At 31.3% G+C, this 24288-nt stretch overlaps 1 protein-coding gene across 2 annotated transcripts in view; it reads right to left on the bottom strand.

The window, feature by feature from the left end:
* Positions 1-24288, bottom strand: part of LOC129963442 (uncharacterized) — a 186532-nt gene that overhangs the window by 90900 nt on the left and 71344 nt on the right. For both annotated transcript variants that reach the window (XM_056077808.1, XM_056077809.1), the window contains exon 3: positions 4393-4583. In XM_056077808.1, coding sequence (XP_055933783.1) covers positions 4393-4583 — 191 coding nt within the window. The remainder of the gene's footprint in view (positions 1-4392; positions 4584-24288) is intronic.

Raw genomic sequence — 24288 nt, 5'->3', positions numbered from 1 at the left:
CCTATGGAATATTTGCCAAGTTTCACGCAGAAGTTTACACTAGCTTTCTGCTCTAGGTCAGAGCATATAAGTGGTAAGTCAACCATCTAACTCTCCGACCCGCCCTAAGGCACACGGATTTAAACCATAAAACTGAATGACCGGACCGCCGCAACAGCAATTGGCGGGAACTGTGGTTGAGTCCTAATGGCCTTCACCGGCCACGGTACAACCCTCCCCGAAGGAAGTACGTCCCGTCATCGATGGGAGGAGCCAGATCCCCCACCTATTAGTGTACCCTCCAGGGTGGCGAGATCCAACCACCATGCCGGAAGCATCTCATCCTCATTTCGAGGTGCCCCCCGAGGGTCCATATAAGTGGTAAAAAGTGGTTAGCTTTATAACTAACTAGCTTTGCATATAATACTGTATCTCTTATTATCCATTGACTTATGACATTTCTTTCTGTAACAATGCCTTACTACGCTGTGCTACTATTAGTTGCAGTATTATGATATTAATTTTGAAAACTTTTTGTAACCTAATGACCATTAAATAAGTGCACAATCTTTTTGCATTTCACTAACAACGATTTATTTATATATTTCTAAAGTTTAATTATAAATATGATATCTATATGACTAGTGGGACATTTTGAAGTATCATGTCGATATAGCTATGCATAGACATAATCCAAAGTAAAATTCAGTAATTTTGAAAAATTGCATTACTTTCTGCATACTTTATTGTGTATATTTTATAGTTTTTTCTTTCTCTTGAATTTGTAAAGTTTCGCAATTATAAACTCGTCTTTCTTGTGTCAATTTTAATACATTTTTCCTTTTTAGAAATAAAACTAGACATTCTACTAAAAATAAATGTGCATCATTTCTCACAGTTATTTAAATAACCGAGTAACGGATTAAAAGATATAAAATTGTATGATTTTTTCTACTACATTTACATATTATATATACTATAATATGTAAAAAATAAAGTAAAGAATATAACATAAGTGTAATGTAACAGAAAATAAAATTTTGCATAAACAATTTCTGCTTTTAAATTATAAAAATAGCAAAAGAATATAATTTATTCCTTAAAATAATTTCAATGATTAAAGACTTTAAAAATCCAGCTCTGAATCTAAACACATTTTTATTCACTAATTCAATAGCACTTTTTATTCTTTGATTGACGCCATTACTGGCCCTTGTGCCATAAAAAACAATCAGTGAATTATTTTTTGAAAGTTTTCAAATTATGCAATTAAAAGTTGAAATTTGCATTTGTAAATACACAAACGATTTAAAAATATTTCGCTGAATCTATTCAATCTTTATCATTTTTCGTTATGCAAAATATTCAAGAATTAAAAAAAAAATGTTATTACTTTATTTTATGGAGTAATTTAGTCTTATGGCATGTAGCAATAATCATAAAACTAAAATAAAAATAATTAAACTCTCTAAAATTCCATTATGTCGAAATTTTTCTGTTTATGCTTATTACGGACCAAGCTTTAAAAAAAACCCTACAGAAACATAAAAGCAAATTCCTTTCTTTCAGTTAATAAAACATTCTCTCGTAAAAATACAAAAAAATCCCAGTTTATTTAATGATCAAGTTTTTTTGTTTTTCTTTCAAATTTCATTTCAACGTTTAAAAAAAACAAAAAACAAATATTTTCTATTGGAAATGTATAGTAGTAATTTGTAGAAAATGAACTCAATCAAGAGAATCGTTTTAAAATAAGGAAGCAATTGAGTCTTAAATATTTTTATGGCTCACTCTTTAAATTTGCAATCAACACAAGGGATTTAAAAATATGATTGCAACATTCAGACAAATATACTGAAAATAGACTAGTTATTTTTGCTAAGAAAGATATTCATTCACATGTTATCATTAAATACAAAATCATAAATTCTGTTTTTATACATGCGCTATTAAATTTCTTGTATTATTTTATAGTGAATGTTTGTTTTTATTATTGTTTATTTCGCAACGTTAAGTTTAAGCTGCGATAAACTAATATAAGCTTTAAGCTTATCTTTAGTTTATCGCTAATGATAGACTTATATTTTATATTAGTTAAATTTATAATAACAAATGATAAACTTATAGTTTATATTAGTTATTTAGAATATGATAAACTTATAATAACTAATGATTAAACTTAGTTTATCATTAGTTACTTATAATTAACCAATAGTTTATATTTTAAGTTTATCATTAGTTTCTATTCTAATAGAATGCTCATTTTTTGAAATAAAAACTAAGCGTTCTATTAGAAATAATGGGGACATATTTCATGAGTCATCTCTTTTTTTTTTTTTAAATAGCTGGCTGATGGATTAAAAAGTTTTTAACTGTGCCTATTTTCAACTGTATATGTATATGCTTGTAAAAATGAATATTATAACCGATGAACTGAAGTCCGATGTGTTCCTGAGCTTGCTCCTAATAAGTGCTTATTCGGTTCAAGTGGACAAACAAAGAATCCACCTTTCTAGGTACATTTCCTATAGGATGGCTACTTATTGCAATGGTTCTCATAACAAGACTTCGGGAAAATTTCACCAGTTTCTTATGAGCCTTAAGGATTCAGGTTCGAGACCCCATTCCACCGAAGAACCGTCTGTTGCACGATAAATACATCAGGGCCAAACGTCCTCCCTTTGGTGTGGTGTGGTGTGGTGTGGTGTGGAGAGGGGGTGCCAGATCAGGTGTCGTTCTCGTCATCTGACCGTGGTTCAAAATTACGAGGTCCGTCCCAAAATAGCCCTAATATTGCTTTAAAACGGGACGTCAATATAACTAAACTCCACTTCCTTACCGATCATGGTCCCTAGAACCCAAAACCATCCATCTTTCAAAAGTTTATATCTATATATATGTGTATAGCGCTTTGCCCATGTTATCTTGCGAACTAGATTATTTTTTTGAGGGGGGGGGTTAATAGGCTTGGAATATGTTGTTAGAAATGTAAAAATCTCGGACGAGTCCGTAAATGGTCCATCTAGCACAAAGGGGGTGGAAATAGTGGGGGGATGAAATTTTCCTTTCGCTATAACTTTTTTAATATTGAAGATAGAAAAACAAATCCATTTACCCAAATTAGCGCCTCATTAAGACGAACGACTTTTGTGTTTAAAGCTTTTTCGATAATTGCAATATCTTAGAAGGTAGTGACCGTAAAATGATTTTCAAGTCAAATATTGACTGTTTCTAACATCAGCTATTTATGTTGCCCGATAGTGATTTAGATGTAAAGGAATATACCTTCGCCTTCCAGTCTGCCGAGAAGAATTTTTTTAGTTTGTCTTTTCAGGAATCGTGGAAATACAAATTTATGCGAAACAGCATAATCAAGTGCCATTTTCCGCAAATCCAAATTTAGTAACCGAATTTTTGATACCTTTGAGTCGAGTCTTAAATTAAAGGTGGGTGCATATAAATAGGACACACAGAACTTATCTAAAGAATTGTAAATTCATGCTTTACAGTGCTTACTTTGCTTAAAAATTATTAGAGCAATATTTTTGTATTTTTTTCCTAACTCAATAAATATGTGATCAAAATCGTTATATATAAAATATTATTTTCTTTAAATTTAAGCACATATTTATGTCTTTGGAATAATTTTTTTTATTTATTAGGAGGGACAAATTTTACTTTTTCATTCAAGTTATCCGACCTGTGATTTTAAATAAAATTGTCGGGACTATTCACTCTTTGGCGTTCTAGTAAACTTAAATAAGGAGACAACTATTATACTTCGAATGGTAGTACAGTCGAAAAGGCATTTTTGGAGAACTTCTTATTGACTGATCGGGTCCAAAATATAATGCATTTCTAAAACTTTGGTGAGAAAATAATTTGCCAAATTTCATTTTTCTAGCTTCTTGCGTTTTTCAGTTATTTCTTCGCGCGAGTATGAAAAGGCTAATTGAAAAATAGTCTTTGTTTAAACTGATTTGATCTAAAATTGGACACAGACCGTCATCTTTAATAATAGAGTCAAATATTAAATTTCATACATTAGCTTGTGGTATTTCTGACATTCAAGAATTTTATTAAAATATTGTAAAACGTCAAGTATTTAGTTAATTGCACTTTACAAATGAAACGATAAATGTGCACAAACGCAGAGAAAAAAAATAATTAAAACGTGAAGATTGATCAAAACCTGGAGGTTAAATTTTGTGACGATTATATTATTGTCTATTTCTGTACTATAAAAATATACTGCAAACTGACAGGTTTAGAAAAAAATAATATTTTCTGTTGGAAATAATATTTCAAACGACGGAAAGATTTCTAAGGAAAATTTATTCAAGCTACTTGAAGAGATATCTGAGAACGGTTCGAACGGTCATTATCCAAGGAACAGCCCCTGAATTTCTTTACCTGAGGTAAGAGGACTGGATATCTTCTTCGAGTCTCCTGAGGAGGAATGACAGCCTGGGTATACCGACGGACAGCGTCTCGTCCCCAGGGTGACCTACAGTGGGGTCATTCCTTCGTCGCTCGGCCACCAGGTGTCTGCGGAGATAGAAGACGTAGTCGGCAGCACTCATGAAGCGAGGTCTCAAGATACCCTGAGAGAAAAAGAGAATAAGGATGTTCAAAAATTGGTTTTTATATTTATTCGAATCTTGAAGTAGAACATTGTAACATGTGAAAAGTTTGTAGGGACTCATAGTAAAGGAGATTAATAAGAAAACTAGCCGTCTTCGATGACCAACTGTTTTCCTTCAACATCACTAGGATTAATTTAATCATATTGACCTATGTTGATAACATTCTATAACATTTAATTTTTCTAGTCATTTTAGTTTCATATTAGGATCGAATAGTTTTGGACTCGAAACCTAATTTCATCAAAAAGTATGTATACAATGTACATGTACATACAAGAATGTACAAAATTTAGTGCATATACAGTGTACATGTACATACAAGAATGTACAAAATTATGTATACAGTGTACATGTACATACAAGAATGTACAAAATTATGTATACAGTGTACATGTACATACAAGAATGTACAAAATTATGTATACAGTGTACATGTACATACAAGAATGTACAAAATTATGTATACAGTGTACATGTACATACAAGAATGTACAAAATTATGTATACAGTGTACATGTACATACAAGAATGTACAAAATTATGTATACAGTGTACATGTACATACAAGAATGTACAAAACTATGTATACAGTGTACATGTACATACAAGAATGTACAAAATTATGTATACAGTGTACATGTACATACTTTTGTACATACTTGTATGTATACAGTGTACATGTACATACTTGTATGTATATAGTGCACATGTACATACAAGCATGTACAAAAGTATGTATGTAGTGAACATGTACATACAAGCATGTACAAAAGTATGTATGTAGTGAACATGTACATACAAGCATGTACAAAAGTATGTATATAGTGTACATACAGGCATGTACAAAAGTATGTATATAGTGTACATACAGGCATGTACAAAAGTATTATATAGTGTACATACAGACATGTACAAAAGTATGTATATAGTGTACATACAGGCATGTACAAAAGTATGTATATAGTGTATAACTCGCTAATCTAATCAGCATATGGCAGTGTAATTATAAATATTTCAAAATAATATTTAATTAATTACACTCTTATCAACGTGGAATCGTTTATATATCTTGGAATTTTTTTTTTTTTTTTTTTTTTTTTTTTTTTTTTTTTTTGCATAGAGGAAAAAAAATCCATTCCATTCCATTTCAAGATTTATAAAAATAAATTCTTCACTTTGTTTATTACACACTTTCTTTGCGGCATATAAGCACTCTTAATATCTAATGACCCATTTTGTTTTTTACGTTCTCGAAACCATTTTAAAAGAATATTAAGTCTTAAAACTGGTGGCATTTATACCATATCACATTAACGGGAACACAAAAATTTGTTCCGCCAGAAATAATGATAAAAAAATAAAGCGCCTCATAGAAAAAAATGAAATCTCATAAACCCGATTTATTACGAATTTCTTCTTCGTAAAAAACCCTAAAATCTCCTCCTCCAATAAGTATCTCCTCTATCCAAGAGTCCTGTGGCGCATATGAAGGCACTTTAAATGCGCATTGTTTCGCCGCTCCGTTTTCTAGAGATGAACTAATGAAGAGGGTGAATATTCATTAGAGGAGATATCCCAACAGAAGAATGTGGCTCTGAAAATAAATTCTCGCTCGCCGGCCGATGGCCACAGAGTGCGTGAAAATGACAATCCTATGCAAATGGGTCGACTATAAAGCAGAAAATATGGCGAATGGAAAACAACAAGTCACATTAAAAGGTCTGCTTTCTATATCAAAGCGGAAATTATTAGAGCACTCTATCGCACTATGGACTTGCACAGCGAGGTGAACTCACTCAGTAAGCGATAGAGAAATTATGCCTTTCCTATTATTTTGCCCAGCAGTGGCCACTGTTTAAAGATTTGTGGGACATTAAATAGAATCTGTGCGGAGATAACGCTTTGCAAACATGTCAGCTATAATTTGGGAATTTAAAGTAATGAAATTTGTGATTTTTGTTATGGATATGGATCTGGGCATCTTAGAGGAGTGAGACTGAAGAAATAATGGATAAAATTTTGTTCACTTATAGTATGTGTTTGTAGGGAAGGGAATGTCTACTCACATTATTTATCTTCTAGGTAATTGAGTCATTTAATAGCATGGAAATCATGAAAATATGCACATGATTACAATTTGAGGTAATCTAATATTAATAAAATTTTAATTTGATAGCAATAATTTTAATCATTTATATATAATTTCTTTAAAAAAACTGATTATGAAATAATTAAAATAAATGACAGTGCTGAAAAAAAAAGAAATTTTATTTTTCCTTTTTGTTTATTTATGAAGATTTTAATAACATATACTACCAGAAAGAAAAGCGCCCCCCAGTGGTATGAAAAGTAATTAGACATTCAGAAATCAGATATGAAATTATGAATATGTCCCAAAATTAAAATTTTATTAATGTTTAAATGATAATCTAAATGTTTACTTCCTTTAAGTGTTCTGTGTTTGCGTTTTTCTTATGTCAAATATTAATTTAATAAATTTTATTATTTGAAAATAACGAGTTAATGTAGTAATAAATTCATCATGTATAAAATGTAAAGTCTTTTTCATAGGGGAAAAATGCGTCACTTGATAACTGGAATACCACCGCTGAATTCAAAATATATTCAAAATTCTGGCTTTTGAAATATATTTTAAACAATGACTATGTGTACTTGAGTATCATTATGCCCATTTGAATGAAAAAAGAGATTGGAAATTGCACAAAAAAAAAAAAAAAAAAAAAAAAAAAAAACATTTTAGTCAAATGAGTAATAAATTCGGCAAATGTCTATCTAGTTGGTAACTGTGCACTATTTGAACGAATTTCTGAGTTTGAACTCAAAAAGAAACATGCATGAGTATAGATTATTTAATTAAAACAACAAAATGCATTGTTGTATTATTTATTTGAAAATAAATTTTAATTTATAAAATCATGAGGGAAAACTTAATATTACCCAAAAAGTTTATTTTCTTAATTTCAAAAAACAGCTTTTGACCAAAATGTGCTCCAAAGCTATTTAGAGAAAAACGTAAAAATCTGAATTATTTTTTAATTCTAATTCATTTTAATTTAATTCTAAATGAACTTTTTAACCTATTTCAGAAAACACTTGTCAAATTTGGCATATATTTATTTCATCTCCAGCACTAAAGATCTACGACGTAGAATTTTTCAAACGATTTTTTTTACATCATGATGCATCACTCAGTTTGCAGATAGTATGTAAGCCTATGAAAGTTATCATGATAAAAAAAAGTACACGATTTTCGATTCTTCTATTATCTTCAACTACAATGTATCACAAATTTGCATGATTTGCTACACACACTTGAAAGATCAAACAAAAAGAATGCAATAAAAAGTAAAATAGAATTTTAATCACTCATATGCATTGACACATTCAATCCAAGTGTTATTTGATCAATGTTTTAATCTCCTTGTTAATGTTGTTAAAAGATAAAAAAGAAAGTAAAACGCAATGCAAAAGTTCTCTTAGGTTAGAGCATTAAATAAGATCTTTACTGATAATCAGTTAAAATGAACACTTGGTTTGAAAACCCACGTTTCTACGATCAGTAGCTCTGATGAAAAATACGTGCTATTGCAATCCACCTAAGCATTCTACAATAATTTCAAAGAAATTCGCAGTCATGAACCCGAAAAATATAGGTTTCCATAACAGCTGAATGGTCACGTTCTGTTATCTAAAATCCACTCCGTCTTACTTTCAAAATGATATGTTTAAGAATTCCGGCACTGCGCACTGGAACAGCAAAACTCTTGCTCTCTTCATCAGATTCTCTTGTCTTAGAATTATGATTCGCTTTTCTTCAGCAGCACGTGGACAATCACTTTGGACATCTAAAGGCAGAACATGCATTCATTTGAAGGTGTGATTGATTGGCTGAATTTCTTTGTCTGCCCTCACGCGATGAACCAATCATCGCTGTTTATGTCAACAGGTCTCTCAGAAAAAATGCCAACTGCTCAACAAGGCATGCGAGCGAAATCAAAGCTTCATCGGTTATTTGAATAGGGGTGTGTCACGTTTCTCACACGCATCCGATGGGCTAAACTTATCCATCAATACTGACCATCAGGAAACAACTGAAGAACCCTAGTAACAAATCGAATAACGAAGAAAGAAAAAATATTCTTTGTTTTTTTCTCCCCTGCCACAAATGCTCGAGCTTTGATGATGAATCGGAATTTGATGTGATGAGATTGGACAGATTAATCAATATCATCCAATTTCCTTCTGATTAGGCACCAGATATATTTAGGTGAAATCATTCAAATGATAAAAGAAGTGACGATCGTAAGTGGCAGAATAATAAAATCCTATTCATAAATATCTAAATATTTTAAGATTAGATATTTGTGAAAAATATTTCTTTGTTGTTGTTGTTTCTAATGGCACTTGCCATGAACAAGCTTGTTCTTGTTTTTAGTGGTGCCAACTAGGGCCAAGAGTACATCTTAGCTACCCACGCATCACAATTCGCTTGCACAGCCCCTTTTTACAGAGGGGCACATTCACACATCTCACAGATAGAACAGATGAAGAACAACCATACCTGAACAAGACTCGAACCCAGAACGCCCACACCACGAGGAAGACGCGTTACCCCTATGCCAGGACACCGGCAAAGATTTCTTTAGAATGCTTGAATGAATTTGTTAGATTAGCGATGTGGTTTGATAATATAAAATTGATTTTCGATTTGAATTTTGAATCGTAATCAAATGATGAGATTGAGATACTTGGTAATATGGTTATGAAAAATTCTATTTTCATTTCTCTACTCTCATAATTGATTTCTTTCTTAAATATGCTGTTGCATTGATGGCTCTTAAGAGTATATATACATTTAGTTTAGTTTAGTTATATTAACGCCCCGTTGTAAAGCAGCACTAGGGCTGTTTTGGGACGGACCTCGTACTTTTGAACCGCGGTCAGATGACGAGGACGACACTGAGCTGGCACCCCCCTCTCCACACCACATCACACCAGCGGGAGGACGTTTGGCATGACGGATTTAACATGCAACAGACCCCCCCTTACACGATGGTTCTTCGGTGGAATCGGGTCTCGAAACTGAAACCCTACGGCTCACAAGTCGAGGCCTTACCACCAGACCACCTCGGCCTAAGAGCATATATACATTAACTCATTGTTTTTATTTTAATAGATTCGGAAAAATACTCATTCATGTAGGCTGTAACTTTATTTATTCATATTCATAACGGTCTTTCTCTCTAGAAGCCATCGGACAAGTAACAGGCGCATGAAACTTTTTTTTTGAAAACACAAAGAATTGGAGAGACCTCAGATATCTATACAATAAAAAAAACAATCAAATTTGGCTACTGATATTCCTTAGATTAGTCACAAAAATCTAATACCTCAATCCCAACGTCACGAAGAAGGATTGAAGAGACTGGATTTTTGTGTTGTGGAATAAGATATTGTTGGCGATCATCATTCAAAGTCTAGTTATTCTTCTTCAAATAACATAATAATAATAAAGTTACCAGATTTTCTTTTAGCATCAACTGGGAGCATTCTATAGATATATCTTGTGTATGGAGGACGGAGGATCAATACAAGATAAATTGTAAATTGGGTAGCCAGTTTACCTTAAATCAATAATAATACTAGCTAGAAGTGTAATCACGCTAAATGGGTTCTACAGAAAATGTTCCGATTGGAAACTATTTTATTGTCATGGTGCGTAAGATAGTAACAGCAATCATATACTAAGTTTTTTTAGTTTAGTTTAGTTATATTAACGTCCCGTTTTAAAGCAACACTAGGGATATTTAAATCATATACTAAATAGATTACTATGTGACCACTGTTTAAGGTATGGTATCTAAGTATTTTGATACTTTTATTACCTTACAGATAAGTTACAAGCAAACTGGTCCGGATTATGAAATAGACTATGTAGGCATCTGCCTACGCGGTTCACAGTTTGTGCGGGGGGGGGGGGATTTCGAGGGATTTTTTTTTTTTTTTTTTTGCAGTATTTTTAGGTTAATTTAATTTTATGCTTCCATTAGGTTCAAAAGAGGCATTTCAATCAAACAATTATGTGAATAAATTCAAGAGTTTGTTCAAATTGAAATCAAACATCGTTCACATTTGTATTTATATTTTTTCATGTTCTTTTCATTTTAATATTGGATGATTGGTTCAGTCTGGCAAATTTGGTATCAAAGTATATAAATAGCTCTTTTCTTTTAAAAAAAAGTAATAATTTTACTATAAATTTTGTTAAAAATCACTTTTATATTTAGAGTTCAGAATTTTTTATTCACAAAATGCTGAAAATAACTCACTTTATAATATATATTATATATATTATACATATGTATAATCTATACTTATAATAAAGCTCAATGTGTGTGTGTGTGTGTGTGTGTGTGTGTGTGTGTGTTGGCGCTCTACAAGCCAGACCATTCAACCTACAGCAACCAAATTTGGCACGTGTATACCTTGGAGGCCGGCAATGTGCACCTGGGGGTTAATTTTTCAAATTTTTAATTAGGATTTTATTTATTTAAAAATTAAGCGAAATTTTGGCGTGTTTCTGCTATAACTTCCGAAAGTATTACCGCACAAAAAAGATTTTTTCATGACGTTAAAGATCAAAAATTTATCTTTTAAATGATACCAATATTTTAACCTTAAAATTAAATTTTTATTTTTAATGAATTTTTAAATAAATATTTTAACTATATTTTTCAACAATTTTTTTCGTACAAAATAAAAATAAAATTTAAGCTGCACGAGCACGTTTCGCATTCATGGGAAAAAATTAGCTTTTTTCAAAATGTTGCCATCACATTGATTAAAGCTCCAATGAAAAATAAATTAAATCTTTTTGGAAATGAAATCTGCAAAAATATAATTTTCGGCACGTGTCTGTGGGAAATGAAACAAATGTGAAATATTATTTTTTCTAAAAAATAAATTCAAGAAAAATTATTTTGTGATCTTTTACACTCTCTATATTATTAATCCAATAAATCAGTTTTATTTTAAGGCAAGTTTTGTTTAATATGAACAGGATATCCATTCAAATCGGGGCCACACAGCTAATTTGTAAACCTTTAGTAAGACACAGATCTGCTAAAATGGTCTAAATGAAAAATGATTATATTTTATGTAACTTGATTCAATAAATGCTCTAATAAATAACGTATTTTTGATTTTACATAAAGCTTCTGCTGTGGAAATCACGAAAAACAAAATGTTCTTGAAACACTAATATTTTAAATAAAAAGAGTTAATTTCCAATCAACTAAATCAATCACTTAAACTGACTGATTTATATTGTGATATTCAAAATGACTGATTTATATAGTGATATTCAAATTTTCATCAATCACTTAAACTGACTGATTTATGAAAATTTGAATATCACTATTCAATAAAAAAAGGATAATTTTAGATTTTCCATCGATCGCTTCAAAGAAAATTACGCCAATCAGCGCGCAGGTTTCTCGAGATTAATTGGCCTAAGATTATGAAAATGTTGAGTTTTTCTAAATTTTTTAACATTCAAAACTTTATAAATAAGTCTTAGTTGATCGTGGAAAATAGAAACATTTATTCATTTATTTAAAATTTGGTGTGTCCAGAATATTTCTCAGAATATGATACCTTACTGCATTAAATTTAGACTTCATAATTTTTGAAATATATTTATAGGCCGGAACAAAATATTATTATTGATTTCATTTCAATCCTTTTCAAAGCAAAACTAAAAACTGAATTTTATGCTGAATCTGAGAAATTTTTGTTGAATTATTGTTTGAGATATTACGTAAATTATGAAAAATATTTTGTAGTTCACATAAGACTTAAATACCGAGCGATTCTGTTTGCAATACTCATATTCAATAATAATAATAATAAATAAATAACAATAAAGATGATAAATAAAATAAAACGCTTAGTTTTATTAAAAAATCTTAATATATATAAATTACGTGTCACGTTGTTTGTCCGCGATGGACTCCTAAACTACTTAACCGATTTTAATCAAATTTGCACACCGTGTGCAGTTTGATCTAACTTAAAAGATAGGATAGCCCCTTTTTTTGGAATTTTTAATTAGAATTTTAATTATTAATTAAAAACTAACTTTCCCGCCAAAAAATTTTTCATTTTCCCCACCGCCAAATGAGTACGGCTTCAGTTTTTTTCCCCAACAGTCATGAGGCTAGGCTTAAGATTTTTCGGCTGATTATTTGAAACGATTCTATTTATTTTCTTAATGTTTGATGCATTTAAAATTAAACATTGTTAATGAATCGATCTTTCAGATTCCTTCTTAAGTACTTTTGAACTAAAATAAAACAGAATAAAGGAAATTAAAAATTTCTAATCTGCATAGCCTTATCACAACTGGCGTAGAAAAACTCGTGCATTTGAGTTACCGTAACTGGCGTTGAAAATTCACGCATGCGCATTGTGTTCTGATTGTTGACATGACAACCATTATCAACGGATGATTTAAATTATTTTTAGGTTAGTTGCATGTTTTTGTAATTAACTTGTATTTATGTTAGTTATATATTTTTTGTATACGCTTATAGTTTTAAGTACATCGTTTTTTTAGTTTTTTTTAACCTGTTTTCAACTGATTATTTTAAACGATTCGTTTTATTTTCTTAGTTTTGATGCATTTAAAATGAAACATTGTTAATTAATCGTTCTGGTCATAATGAATCTGAGAATATTTTGTTGACAAATTCTTGAAATATTACATAAATTAGGAAAGATATTCTTTAGTGCCCATAAAGTTTAAACGCTCAGTGACTGTTTTCAGTAATCATATTACAAAAAATATTTTGTCTAAGTAAAAAATATTATTATATTAATTGCAGATTAATCCTTTCCACTTTAATTTATAATATAAATTCTACGGGAACTAACAGAAAATTAGAGCGATACATATTACGTTATGACAGAAGGCGTTTATAATATTATGAATGAATTACATGACAATCAAAATTTGAAGTTTTAAAATATTTTGATGAAGAAGCTATTAAAGTAGGAATTGCATAAAATATTTAATAATTAAAATTTTAACGAACATTAAGATTGGCGAACCGGCTGGTCGCCAAAGGCGGCTAGTTATATATAAAAGAATTTCGAATCCTGCCGGCTAAATGTAATGCTATTTTGTTTGAAGCAGAAGGTTTAAAGCAGTGAAGAGACATTTGTATTTCTAATATCGTTTTATTCTCTCTCTAATATCCATATCGGGAAAGCAATTTATTTACAAGCAGACGCAGTGCGCCACAAAAGCAGAAGTAAGAAAGAAGCAAATAGGGGCGAACAAATGATCACTAATCTTATATTGGATTTCTGCCATGCGCCAATTGAATACACGTGGTGACCTTTGACACCTTTTCAAGGGCACCTAAGATATCACTTTCATTTGATACGTAGTACTGATGGCGCCTTATTTTTACAAAGGAATTAATTAAACCGAAAGTGGAATTGGATCACGAAATATGAGAATGAACTTACTATGGGCTAAATTAAGATAAAATCTTGGAAATTAATTAAATTGAAATTAGAATTAAAATATATATAATATTTGTTTCTTGAAAATTGCTTAAATAGAAGTTAAATTAAAAATTAATAAAAAGACATCTGATTTTGTACAATGGTGTAAATAAATATTGCCTTAAGACCCAAGCCTTAATCTAGCCCCTTTGGCATAAGCTTGAACACACAAACAATATTATTCAGAAATACTGTATTATAATAATGGGACTATTTACTTAAATACGAAGATTATATTTATTGTTCATTGAAAGTCAGGATATTCTCAATACATTATTAAATAATTAATTTTTTTTTGAAATTTAAACGAACTATATATATATATAAATTAATTGAATATAAAAAATTAACCACACGAATTAGGACATTTCATTTAAATTGTGAATTAAATCTTATAATGAATTGCGTCATTCAACTTTACAATAACATAACTTTCTAATGACAGAACAGATATTGCAGGTTTTGCATGAATACTAATTTTATTTGTTATATGATTTGGAATGCAACTGAAGTATTTAAAAAAAAGAATTTTCATCTTAATTGTATACTTTATTACCTACTAGCCGCCTTTGGCGACCAACCGGTTCGCCAATCTTAATGTTCATTAAAATTTTAATAATTAAATATTTTATGCAATTCCTACTTTAATAGCTTCTTCATCAAAATATTTTAAAACTTTAAATTTTGACAGTCATATAATTCTCTCATAATATTATAAAGGCCTTCAGTCATAACGTAATACGTATCTCTCTAAATTTCTGTTAGCTCCCGTAGAATTTATTCCTTAAATTAAAGTGGAAAGAATGAATCTGCAATTAGTATAATAATATTTTTTACTGAAACAAAGCATTTTTTTATAATATGATTACTGAAAACAGAGTCAGTGAGCGTTTAAACTTTATGGGCACTAAAGAATATCTTTCTTAATTTATAATATCTCAATAATTTGTCAACAAAATTTCCTCAGCTCATCATGAGCAGATCGATTCATTAATAATGTTTCATTTTAAATGCATCAAACACTAAGAAAATAAAACGAATCGTTTAAAATAATCGGTCGAAAACAGGTTAAAAAAACTACTTAAAAAATGATTTACTTAAAACTATAAGCATATGCAAAAAATATGTAACTAATATAAATACAATTTAATTACAAAAGTATACAACTAACCTAAAAATAATTTAAATCAAATCCGCATCCGTTCTCAACAATTGGAACACAATGCGCATGCGTGAATTTTCATCACCAGTTACGGTAACGCAAATGCGTGAATTATTCTACGCCAGTTGGGGTAACGGTATGCAGATTAAAAATTTTAATTTCCTTTATTCTGTTTTATTTTAATTCAAAAGTACTTCAGAATGAATCTGAAAGATCGATTAATTAACAACGTTTAATTTTAAATGTATCAAACATTAAGAAAATAAACAGAATAGTTTGAAATATCAGCCGAAAAATCTTAAGCCTAGCCTCATTATTGTTGGGGAAAAAAAATGAACATTTACTTATTTGGCCTTGGGGAAAATGAAAAGATTTTTTTGGCGGGAAAGTTAGTTTTTAATTAATAATTAAATTTCTAATTAAAAATTCAAAAACGGAACCCCAGGTGAACATTCCCTACCTCCAAGGTATACATGTACCAAATTTGGTAGCTGTAGGTCAAACGGTCTGGCCTGTAGAGCGCCAACACACAAAAACACACATTGAGCTCTATAAAAGTATAGATATCCACATCGAAAGTGATGTTGAATATTATTGACTGACTTATCTCTCCTCATCTATATCCACGTGTATTGCTGTCATGTTCTGTTTATAGCTCCAAGCAATTGGATCATAATCACTGATTTCAACAAATTTGTTCCCTCGCAGTCATTTGTCACCTTATTCATTGGAGATGTTTTTCAAAACTATCACGTCCAATCAGATCTCTTGTCCTTTTAACCCACAATAATGATTTAGGATAATAATTTTCCATATTAGTTAATGTTTCGACCCATAAAGCGTCAAGTAAAAGAATGTTACTATATTAATATAGTATTTTTCTTAATATAAAAGTTTTTATCGGTTTTTCATCAATAGGATATCATCAATCTTACATTCTTTTTTCTCCCAAAGACTCACAAAGGATCTTTTTTAAATAGAGCTTGTTTTTCTTAATGTGTGTTCATCAAACTAAGATCAGATCATCCTCTGGATTATTATTATTATTGATAACAGAGTGCTTTATTTTGTTTGTTTGTTTCTTATGGCACTTGCCATGGACAAGCCCGCTGTTACGAAGACAGCGATTTAAGCCTGAGGGGGAACGTCTCTTATTTTTTATAGCAGCGCCAACTAGGGCCAAGAGTACGACTTTGCCACTCACGCATCATTCATTCGCTTGCACAACCCCTTTTTACAGGAGGGCACATTCACACATCTCACAGATAGAACAACAGAAGAACAACCATGCCCAAACCGGGACTCGAACCCGGGACGCCCAGATCACGGGGAAGACGCGCTACCCCTATGCCAGGACGCCGGCGCTTTATTTTGTATGAAAACCAACTACATAATTTAATTAAAATTAATTATATATTGATGATGATGATGATGTCGTGTCCGCGTTACCACGGAAAGAGGTTGCAGTAGCTTCTGTCGGTAAAGACCCCTGAGCACCCAAGGGCAGAAGTCTGACTTCTAGCTCATATGAAGATGAAACTCACACACATTCGCTTGCACAACCCCGTTTTACAGGGGGGGGGGGGCACATTCACACACCTCACAGGTAGAACACTGACGAAGAACAACCATTCCCGAACCGGAACTCGAACCCAGGACTCCCAGATCACGAGGAAGACGCGCTACCCCTATGCTAGGACGCCGGTTTAATTATATTTTAATGCTACTATTTTATAATTCAGTTCTTCTGTTTTTACAGGAAGTTACAGAATTCGATTAATTAGTTGATGAAATCAGCTGAGATTTATTTTTGAGGTAGGACTGATTCTAAAGTGAAAATATTTTTTAGGCTGGGATATTGTCTGTAAATTGTGTGATATAAAACTCATAACGTAGAGGACGCTATGCTCTACAGAGCAGACTGCTGCACGTAGAACTAGAGCTTTGATATATAATTACTTCGTAGGAAATAGATGTATACTAAAGAAGACCTTTCCAAAATTCTAATAATGTTTTTGAATAATAAAAAAATTAATCAGAATTCTAGGGTTTTCCTTCGAAAATTCTGATGCAAAATTTATTTTTTTCACTAGCTTAAATTTTAATAAATCTCCTAAAAATATTTTAAATACAATATTTTTAAATGCTTTGTTTTAATTGCTGCATTGAAATTCAAATCATTATTATTCCTTACAGAATTATTTCCTTACATCTTTCATTCGTGCCTACGTTAAAATTATATTTAAAATTTATTCTCTTTGGGTATCAATTTCAAAACACAATTTTCACGTTTAATTTTATTAATATGAGAACGTATTTAAACTGGCATTCATTCTGCAAAATGCATGGTGTAAAGATCACCGTGCACACAAAACAATGATTGATGCTATCTAATCGGGGGAATATAAGACTTACAAATCAAGTCCTAGGCATATCACATTACAATGTTTCGTGTGTGTTAAATTCTCGAATTGCAATTGAGTTTTGTTTTGGGTTTAATGTCATTTGCAATTATCTTTAAATGGAAATATACGTATATAAATTACGTAATAGAAATATTTTAAAAAGTAGTTAATAGTTATTTTGTCCCAGAAGTTTTTTTTTTTTTATTTTTAACATGATAATTACTAAACAAAGAGAGCTAGATTTCACATATAGAGTGTAGACATCTGTCAAATTTGTGCCAATTTCAACTTCGTGTTGACTGTCTGTCGGTCTGTTCTTTCAGAAACATGTAAACGCGATGATTAAAAAATGCAGTGACTTAAATATAATAAAATTGGTATAGCATTTTGTGATTACAGATGCTATTTTATGTCAAATTTTTCTTTCAATCTGTTGAGGAAAACGTTTCTAAAACACAAATTCTATTTTTGGAACTATTAATGCGTCAAATAACTCGCCAAAAATGACACGATAGATTCAATGAAAATGCCAAATTCACGCCAAAAATTAATATTTCATAACTATTGTAAGCCCGTGCCATGTAAAGCGTTCTCTGGCACAACAAGTTTATTAGAAAATATGCGAGAAAGTGTTGGAGAGACCTCTCCCGCTGGCTTATTTATTCAATATGTCCCTATGGAAATATATATACTAATAAAAAATTTGGAAAGCATTAGAAATTATATGTCTCTCATCAACGCTTTAAAACTTTACAAAAAAGAAAAATAAAATTAAATAGAACTTTTTTTTTGACATCCTTGGCTCAATGAAACATTTGAACAACAATACGATGCATAAGCAACATTTTGAAATAGATATAAGAATAAATTTATTCTTTTGTGGTATTTTAAACTATCCAATCCATGGGCGGCTTTTCTGAAACGCAGAGTGTAAATTGGCGAAATTTTCGAATCAAAAAGATAACAGATGCAGCGAGTCTATAACATTTGTCAGTTCAGAAAAAGTTCCGATTTAAAAATCAACACAGAAATGAAAAGAAAAGTGTAAGAAGCAGAAATTTCTATATCGCCAAGTTTTTAATTTTTCTACCACAGGCAGATTTTATTTAAGGCAGTCTCAAAATTGCTAAATTGTTGAAAGTCGTAGATAAAAAGAATCTATTTTAATGGCATGGGGAAATTACATATAATCTTCAAAATCATTTTCAGGGTTGCTATAAAAATTAGCAGATGAAAAGAACAAAGTAATTTTTGTTTTTCCTTCTTTGCTTCCTGAAAAGTAATCACGAGTGGAAAAAATTTAAAAAGCTGTTTATTCGACAATGCTACAAAGTTGCCTTGTGGCATATTCCTTAATTACGTTTTATTTCTCTAGAAAAACGCCTTGAATTTCTCCAGCGTTCTCAGTAAACAGTAGCTGTATTCCATTTTTAATTTGATTTTTACTTGAAGTACGTGCACACTCTCTTAAAGTGACCACTAACAACTGTAATTCCGTTAAATGTTTTCAAGCTATTTTTTTTTCTTATTATAGTATATTTTTTTTGTCTATTTATTTGAGATTTTAACGAACTCACAGCCTTAATAAAAAAGCAGATCTATGTTCCTAATGCTCCCCAATTAGAAGAAGAATTAAAAAACACGTAATAAAAAAAAAATACTCCACCTCGAACAAAAAACGCTCTACATCCTTTTACACGACAGCCTTTCTTTTCTATTACTTTATTTTTATTGCCTCTTTTTTTTTATGCAGCTTCTCTTTCTGTTGAAGTTCATTGCCAAGGAAAACATTAGGTCACTTCTTTACGATTCTCCCCAAGGAAGTCTTTTTTTCTTCTTCTTTTTGCTGCAAGAGGCAGAAGCCACTGAATACCGAATCTACCTTCACGAATTTATCTCTCACCGCACAACCCCGCAGTGGCATCGCCTCGGGGAGAATGCGTGCTTTATCAACGCCGTTCCCTTTCCAGCAGAAAAGGGTGACAAGGTAGCCACAAAGCTTTGAGCAAAATCAGATTTAAATCCAGAGCATCATCTTGGCGATTCCGCGTTTCAGCATTGCGGAAATTTATTACGTTTACTGATGAGTTTCTAACCAGATTTTCGCCATTAAGCTGTCTAGTCGATAAATGTCAATGCATCCTGTTACAAGAAACAAGAAAGGTTCTACATATTTACTTTATTGCTGATATCCAGTTTTAGGCGTGTCTTCTTTTATTCATGGGCATACTTCCTCATTTGAGTGCGATGTGCGCCGATAATTGCCTAATTACGTATTCCATACACTGACCAATTTAATCGCAGTGGGTTATTTGAGTGTTCATCATTAGATGAAATAATTGTTTCATGGAGATATGATTTGTTGTTCCAGACACGATCGAATAGTTCAGTGTTATAATTAAATGTTCGATCACGCCAAAAAAAAGAAGATTCTTTCTTATGCTCTTCTTTTTTCATGCCTTTTTGGCATCTTCAACCCTTTTTGGTGTCAACCTGGCGTGGCAGAAAGATGCTGTTTTAATTACTTTGCTCAGTGACACGATTTCTGCATCTGTGAATGGGTTTTCAATTTAGAACATTTATTGAAAAAGGGCTAAAGTTGTGCTACTAATAACTTTCATGGAATTTACCATCTGTTGCGTGTACTTGTAATGCATGCCATACTGACCTAAAGCGAAATTATAATAATTTTCTTTTTACCAATACAGGCTTTCAAGTATGCAATGGCTGTTTTTTTTTTCAAACTCTGATGGATCACTAAAAAAAGGACAACCGTATAGAACAAAATGAATTTCATGTCAAAAGTTATGTACAAATCGAACATTTGGATAAAATCGCCAGAAAGTTTCAGACATTTGTCATATCAGTGGATCAGATTTTCAAGCCCTTTTCGAAGAACGTTGCCACCAGGGATGCGAGATGTCCCTTGACATTTCTTTGAGGCTCCGCCTTAGTCTGGGAGCTCTTTGAATGTTTTTTAAATACAAAATATGGATTAAGAATGCCTTCGCATTCAGCCTCCAGTATTGAAATTTTGGTATTCTGTCGATCAATTCGTTGAGTTGGATTCCTGTATATCATTCAACCAGTTTCGAGCCACTTGATCTACTCGTTGAACAAGATAATCTATTTCCACAAACTTATACCCATGACCCCCCCCCCCCTTTATCTGGAACATAGCTTAAAGCCGAATTATTTTCATCTTTTTCCAGAATTAAAGAAATTCTTAGGACGCCAAAGTTTTCATTGGGATGTTTAAAGAAACATTAAGGCACATCTCATATCAATGGCTGCAATGTTTTTCGGTATGGGGATTGGAAATCTAGCGGACAGATATGACAGGTCTTGAATCTTCAAGATGATTACAGCAGAAAGTAATCATGTTTGTACATAATTTTTAGTATTAAGTTCATTTAGTTCTCTGTACTTGTTTCCAGGTAGCACAGCCTGTTGCAAATATTTTACAATATTGTGCGATATGTTATGATATAAAACAATATTCCACAATATTAAACAATATTGCGAATATTGATCAATGTCCTACAATATTTTACAATATTGTGCGATATTTTATCATATTAAACACTATTCCACAATATTAAACAATATTGCGAATATTGATCAATGTCCTACAATATTTTACAATATTGTGCGATATTTTATCATATTAAACACTATTCCACAATATTAAACAGTATTGCGAATATTGATCAATGTCATACAATAAAGTACAATATTTGTGTTCTACTAGGGAATTGTTTTCATGATCTATCAGAATGTGAAATAAAAAAGGACCTTCGAAAATCCATTTCTAAAAATGAAAATGTCTACATTTGAGGACATAAAAATCCTCACCCAACAAGCCATGTAAATATACAAGTCACTTTGCAAAACGTGAATTATATTTTTTGTAAGAATCTCTGTTTAATCAAGTTTGGAACATGCATAAGTATAAGCATACTGCCGCATTGAAAAGAAGCAGTCGACTTGTAGTGAATAGCCTATAAGCCAGTTAACAGCTACACTACACGAGCAATTGTTTTTGTATTGTAGTCATGTTACTCGGCTGCGAACCAGTCTGTAGTGAATAGCTTATAAGCAAGTTAACAAGTACGCTACACGAGCAATTGCTTTTGTATTGTGGTCATGTTACTGGGCTGCGAACCACAAGGTCCCAGGTTCTATCCTCGCTCACACACTACGCCACAGACTCTCCGAATTGTCATCACACTGGTCTCGTAATCAAGAGATCGTGAGTTCGAATCCCGCTAGCGACAATAAGATTTAAAATTTGTGTAAATATTTATTTAATTCCTTGATTTATGTTCTCCTTTATTTTGTGTTCCAGAAGATTTTAGACCTTTCTTTAGTTTACCAGATAAGTGTCCTGGACTTTTCTTACTGTCTCCAGAAAAGTATTCTGGAACTTTCCCTTGCTGGTATAAAAACTGAAGATGTCTCAGTCACGTTGTTCAGAGTTGTGCAGAGCTTATATTCGTAATTCGCTCCTTGAGTTGAGATTATAAATTAGTTTAGCTTTATTTTCTGAGTGGCATTGAGTTCCAAGCTAAAGTACCTAATTCATAATATATGTTGTTTATAATGAAAATTGAGTAAGGAATATTATTTTATTGATTTATTCGTCTGGACGCACATAATACCATACAGTTTTGGTAATCTGACTTGCATGAAATGTTAATAAAAATTACAAACTAAATTATCACTCCATAGAATATTCCAATTCGAATTTCAATAAATTTATTACTTATAATAACTAGATAATTTTTCAGCAGCTCTATTACTGAAAAACTGATAGATTATATCACAAAGCTGTTTTTAAAAAAATTGAATGAATTTTAAATTGCCGGAATGAATAGCAGTAAAGATGCATAAAAATCTGCATATCCTCTTCATTAATTCTAATGGGGAGCATAAAGTTTGTTTATTTTTTAAGATTATTTAACAAATTGAAACTTTTTAATCCAATTTTTTAAAACTATTTCTTTAGAAAGCTAAAAAGGATCTCGGCATATTCAAAAGGTAGTATAATTTTTAACTAATGATTCATCAAATTAGGATGTAAATAAGATTTCTGCGGGAACTCTGATGTTTAATAATTTTATCAGCGAGCCTTTTGGATGGAAATATTTCGTTGAAAGACAGAATGAACTCAAAACCTACCGCTGAGAATTCTATATTACTTTGTGGTAAAAGAACATAGCGTCGACACTTTTCCAACAATGTACCGTTAAGAATGCCACACCACAATTGCTAACCTTCAGCAGAGGTTATCCACCCATCGTAAAAAGCTTCATAATTACATCAAATTCTGTCACTTAGCGTCAAAATTTGTGGGCAAATGTACCGTAACCTATATCTCCAGGCCAAATTGCTGGACTGAAAGCAAATGGAAGTTCCAGTCGAACAACGGGGGCTTTGATTTCAGAAGAAAGCAATTTTTATTTACGCCATTATGAGGGAAAATCTAACGGAGTAAAGAAAGGAAATAAAATTCTTTTTTGCTTCTTTGTTATTTTCGGTATAGCACTTATAAGTTGGCAACAAAACGGATTCACTCATGCGTGGCGAGTAAATAGGATCTGAAAGCAAATAGAGTTATTGACCTTCAATGATTCAATTTTTAGCGCGAAAATTTTGAGTACAATGCTTTCATGCCCTTGTGTTCGTTTTTTTACATCAAAATGAATAGTTTCTTCTAGAATAAAAGCTTCCATTCATTTAAATATGATCACCTGCATGCATGTACCAATTTCATTTCGAAACATAAATAAAATAAAAAGCAATTCTTAATTTTATAGAATAAGATTGTATCTCTACACCGTGAGAAAATATAATGTATATTGACTTACACTGTTTAACATTAGGTATGAATAGTATTTAAAAATGTTGGAGACCTTCCACTAGCTATTAAATAAATAAAATCCTAAAAATATATAAATACAGAACTTTTATATTGTATTTCAGATGTGTTAAATTTTAAATATGTAAATTTTTTCCCGAAATCAGTGTCTAATATTCGCTCTAATAAAATTTTCCCTTACTCTTTTTCGTAAAAAATAAAGCAAATAATGCAAACGAAGATTACAGCCAAAAATAATATTTGTGTAACAATACAGCTCTTAAAAATTACTCAAAAAATCAAAGTTTTTTACTGTTGTTGTTATTAACTTAAGTAGTGTCACGTAACGTGAAGATTCTTGTTACCATTTAAAATTTTTTAAAAATCTATTGCATAATTTTTTTCGGATTTAGAAGACATTATTAACTTTTTAAATTATTTTTGTACTAAATATGGATATAAAGTAGTTATATAGCCTCTATGTTATGCTTGGGTTTGGGAATAGTTTCTCTAAAGATTTCGTGTTTTCATTGTATTTTATTATTTTGCAGGGGAAAAAAAAATGTGAAGAAAATTCGTCTAGCCTGAATCAATTACCATGATAATTTTTCAGGCTTCATACGTATGTCTGTATGTTATTTC

The sequence above is a fragment of the Argiope bruennichi genome, chromosome 3 (assembly GCF_947563725.1).
Source record: "Argiope bruennichi chromosome 3, qqArgBrue1.1, whole genome shotgun sequence".
Taxonomy (NCBI): Eukaryota; Metazoa; Arthropoda; class Arachnida; order Araneae; family Araneidae; genus Argiope; species Argiope bruennichi.
This window is presented reverse-complemented; position numbering and strand designations above follow the sequence as displayed.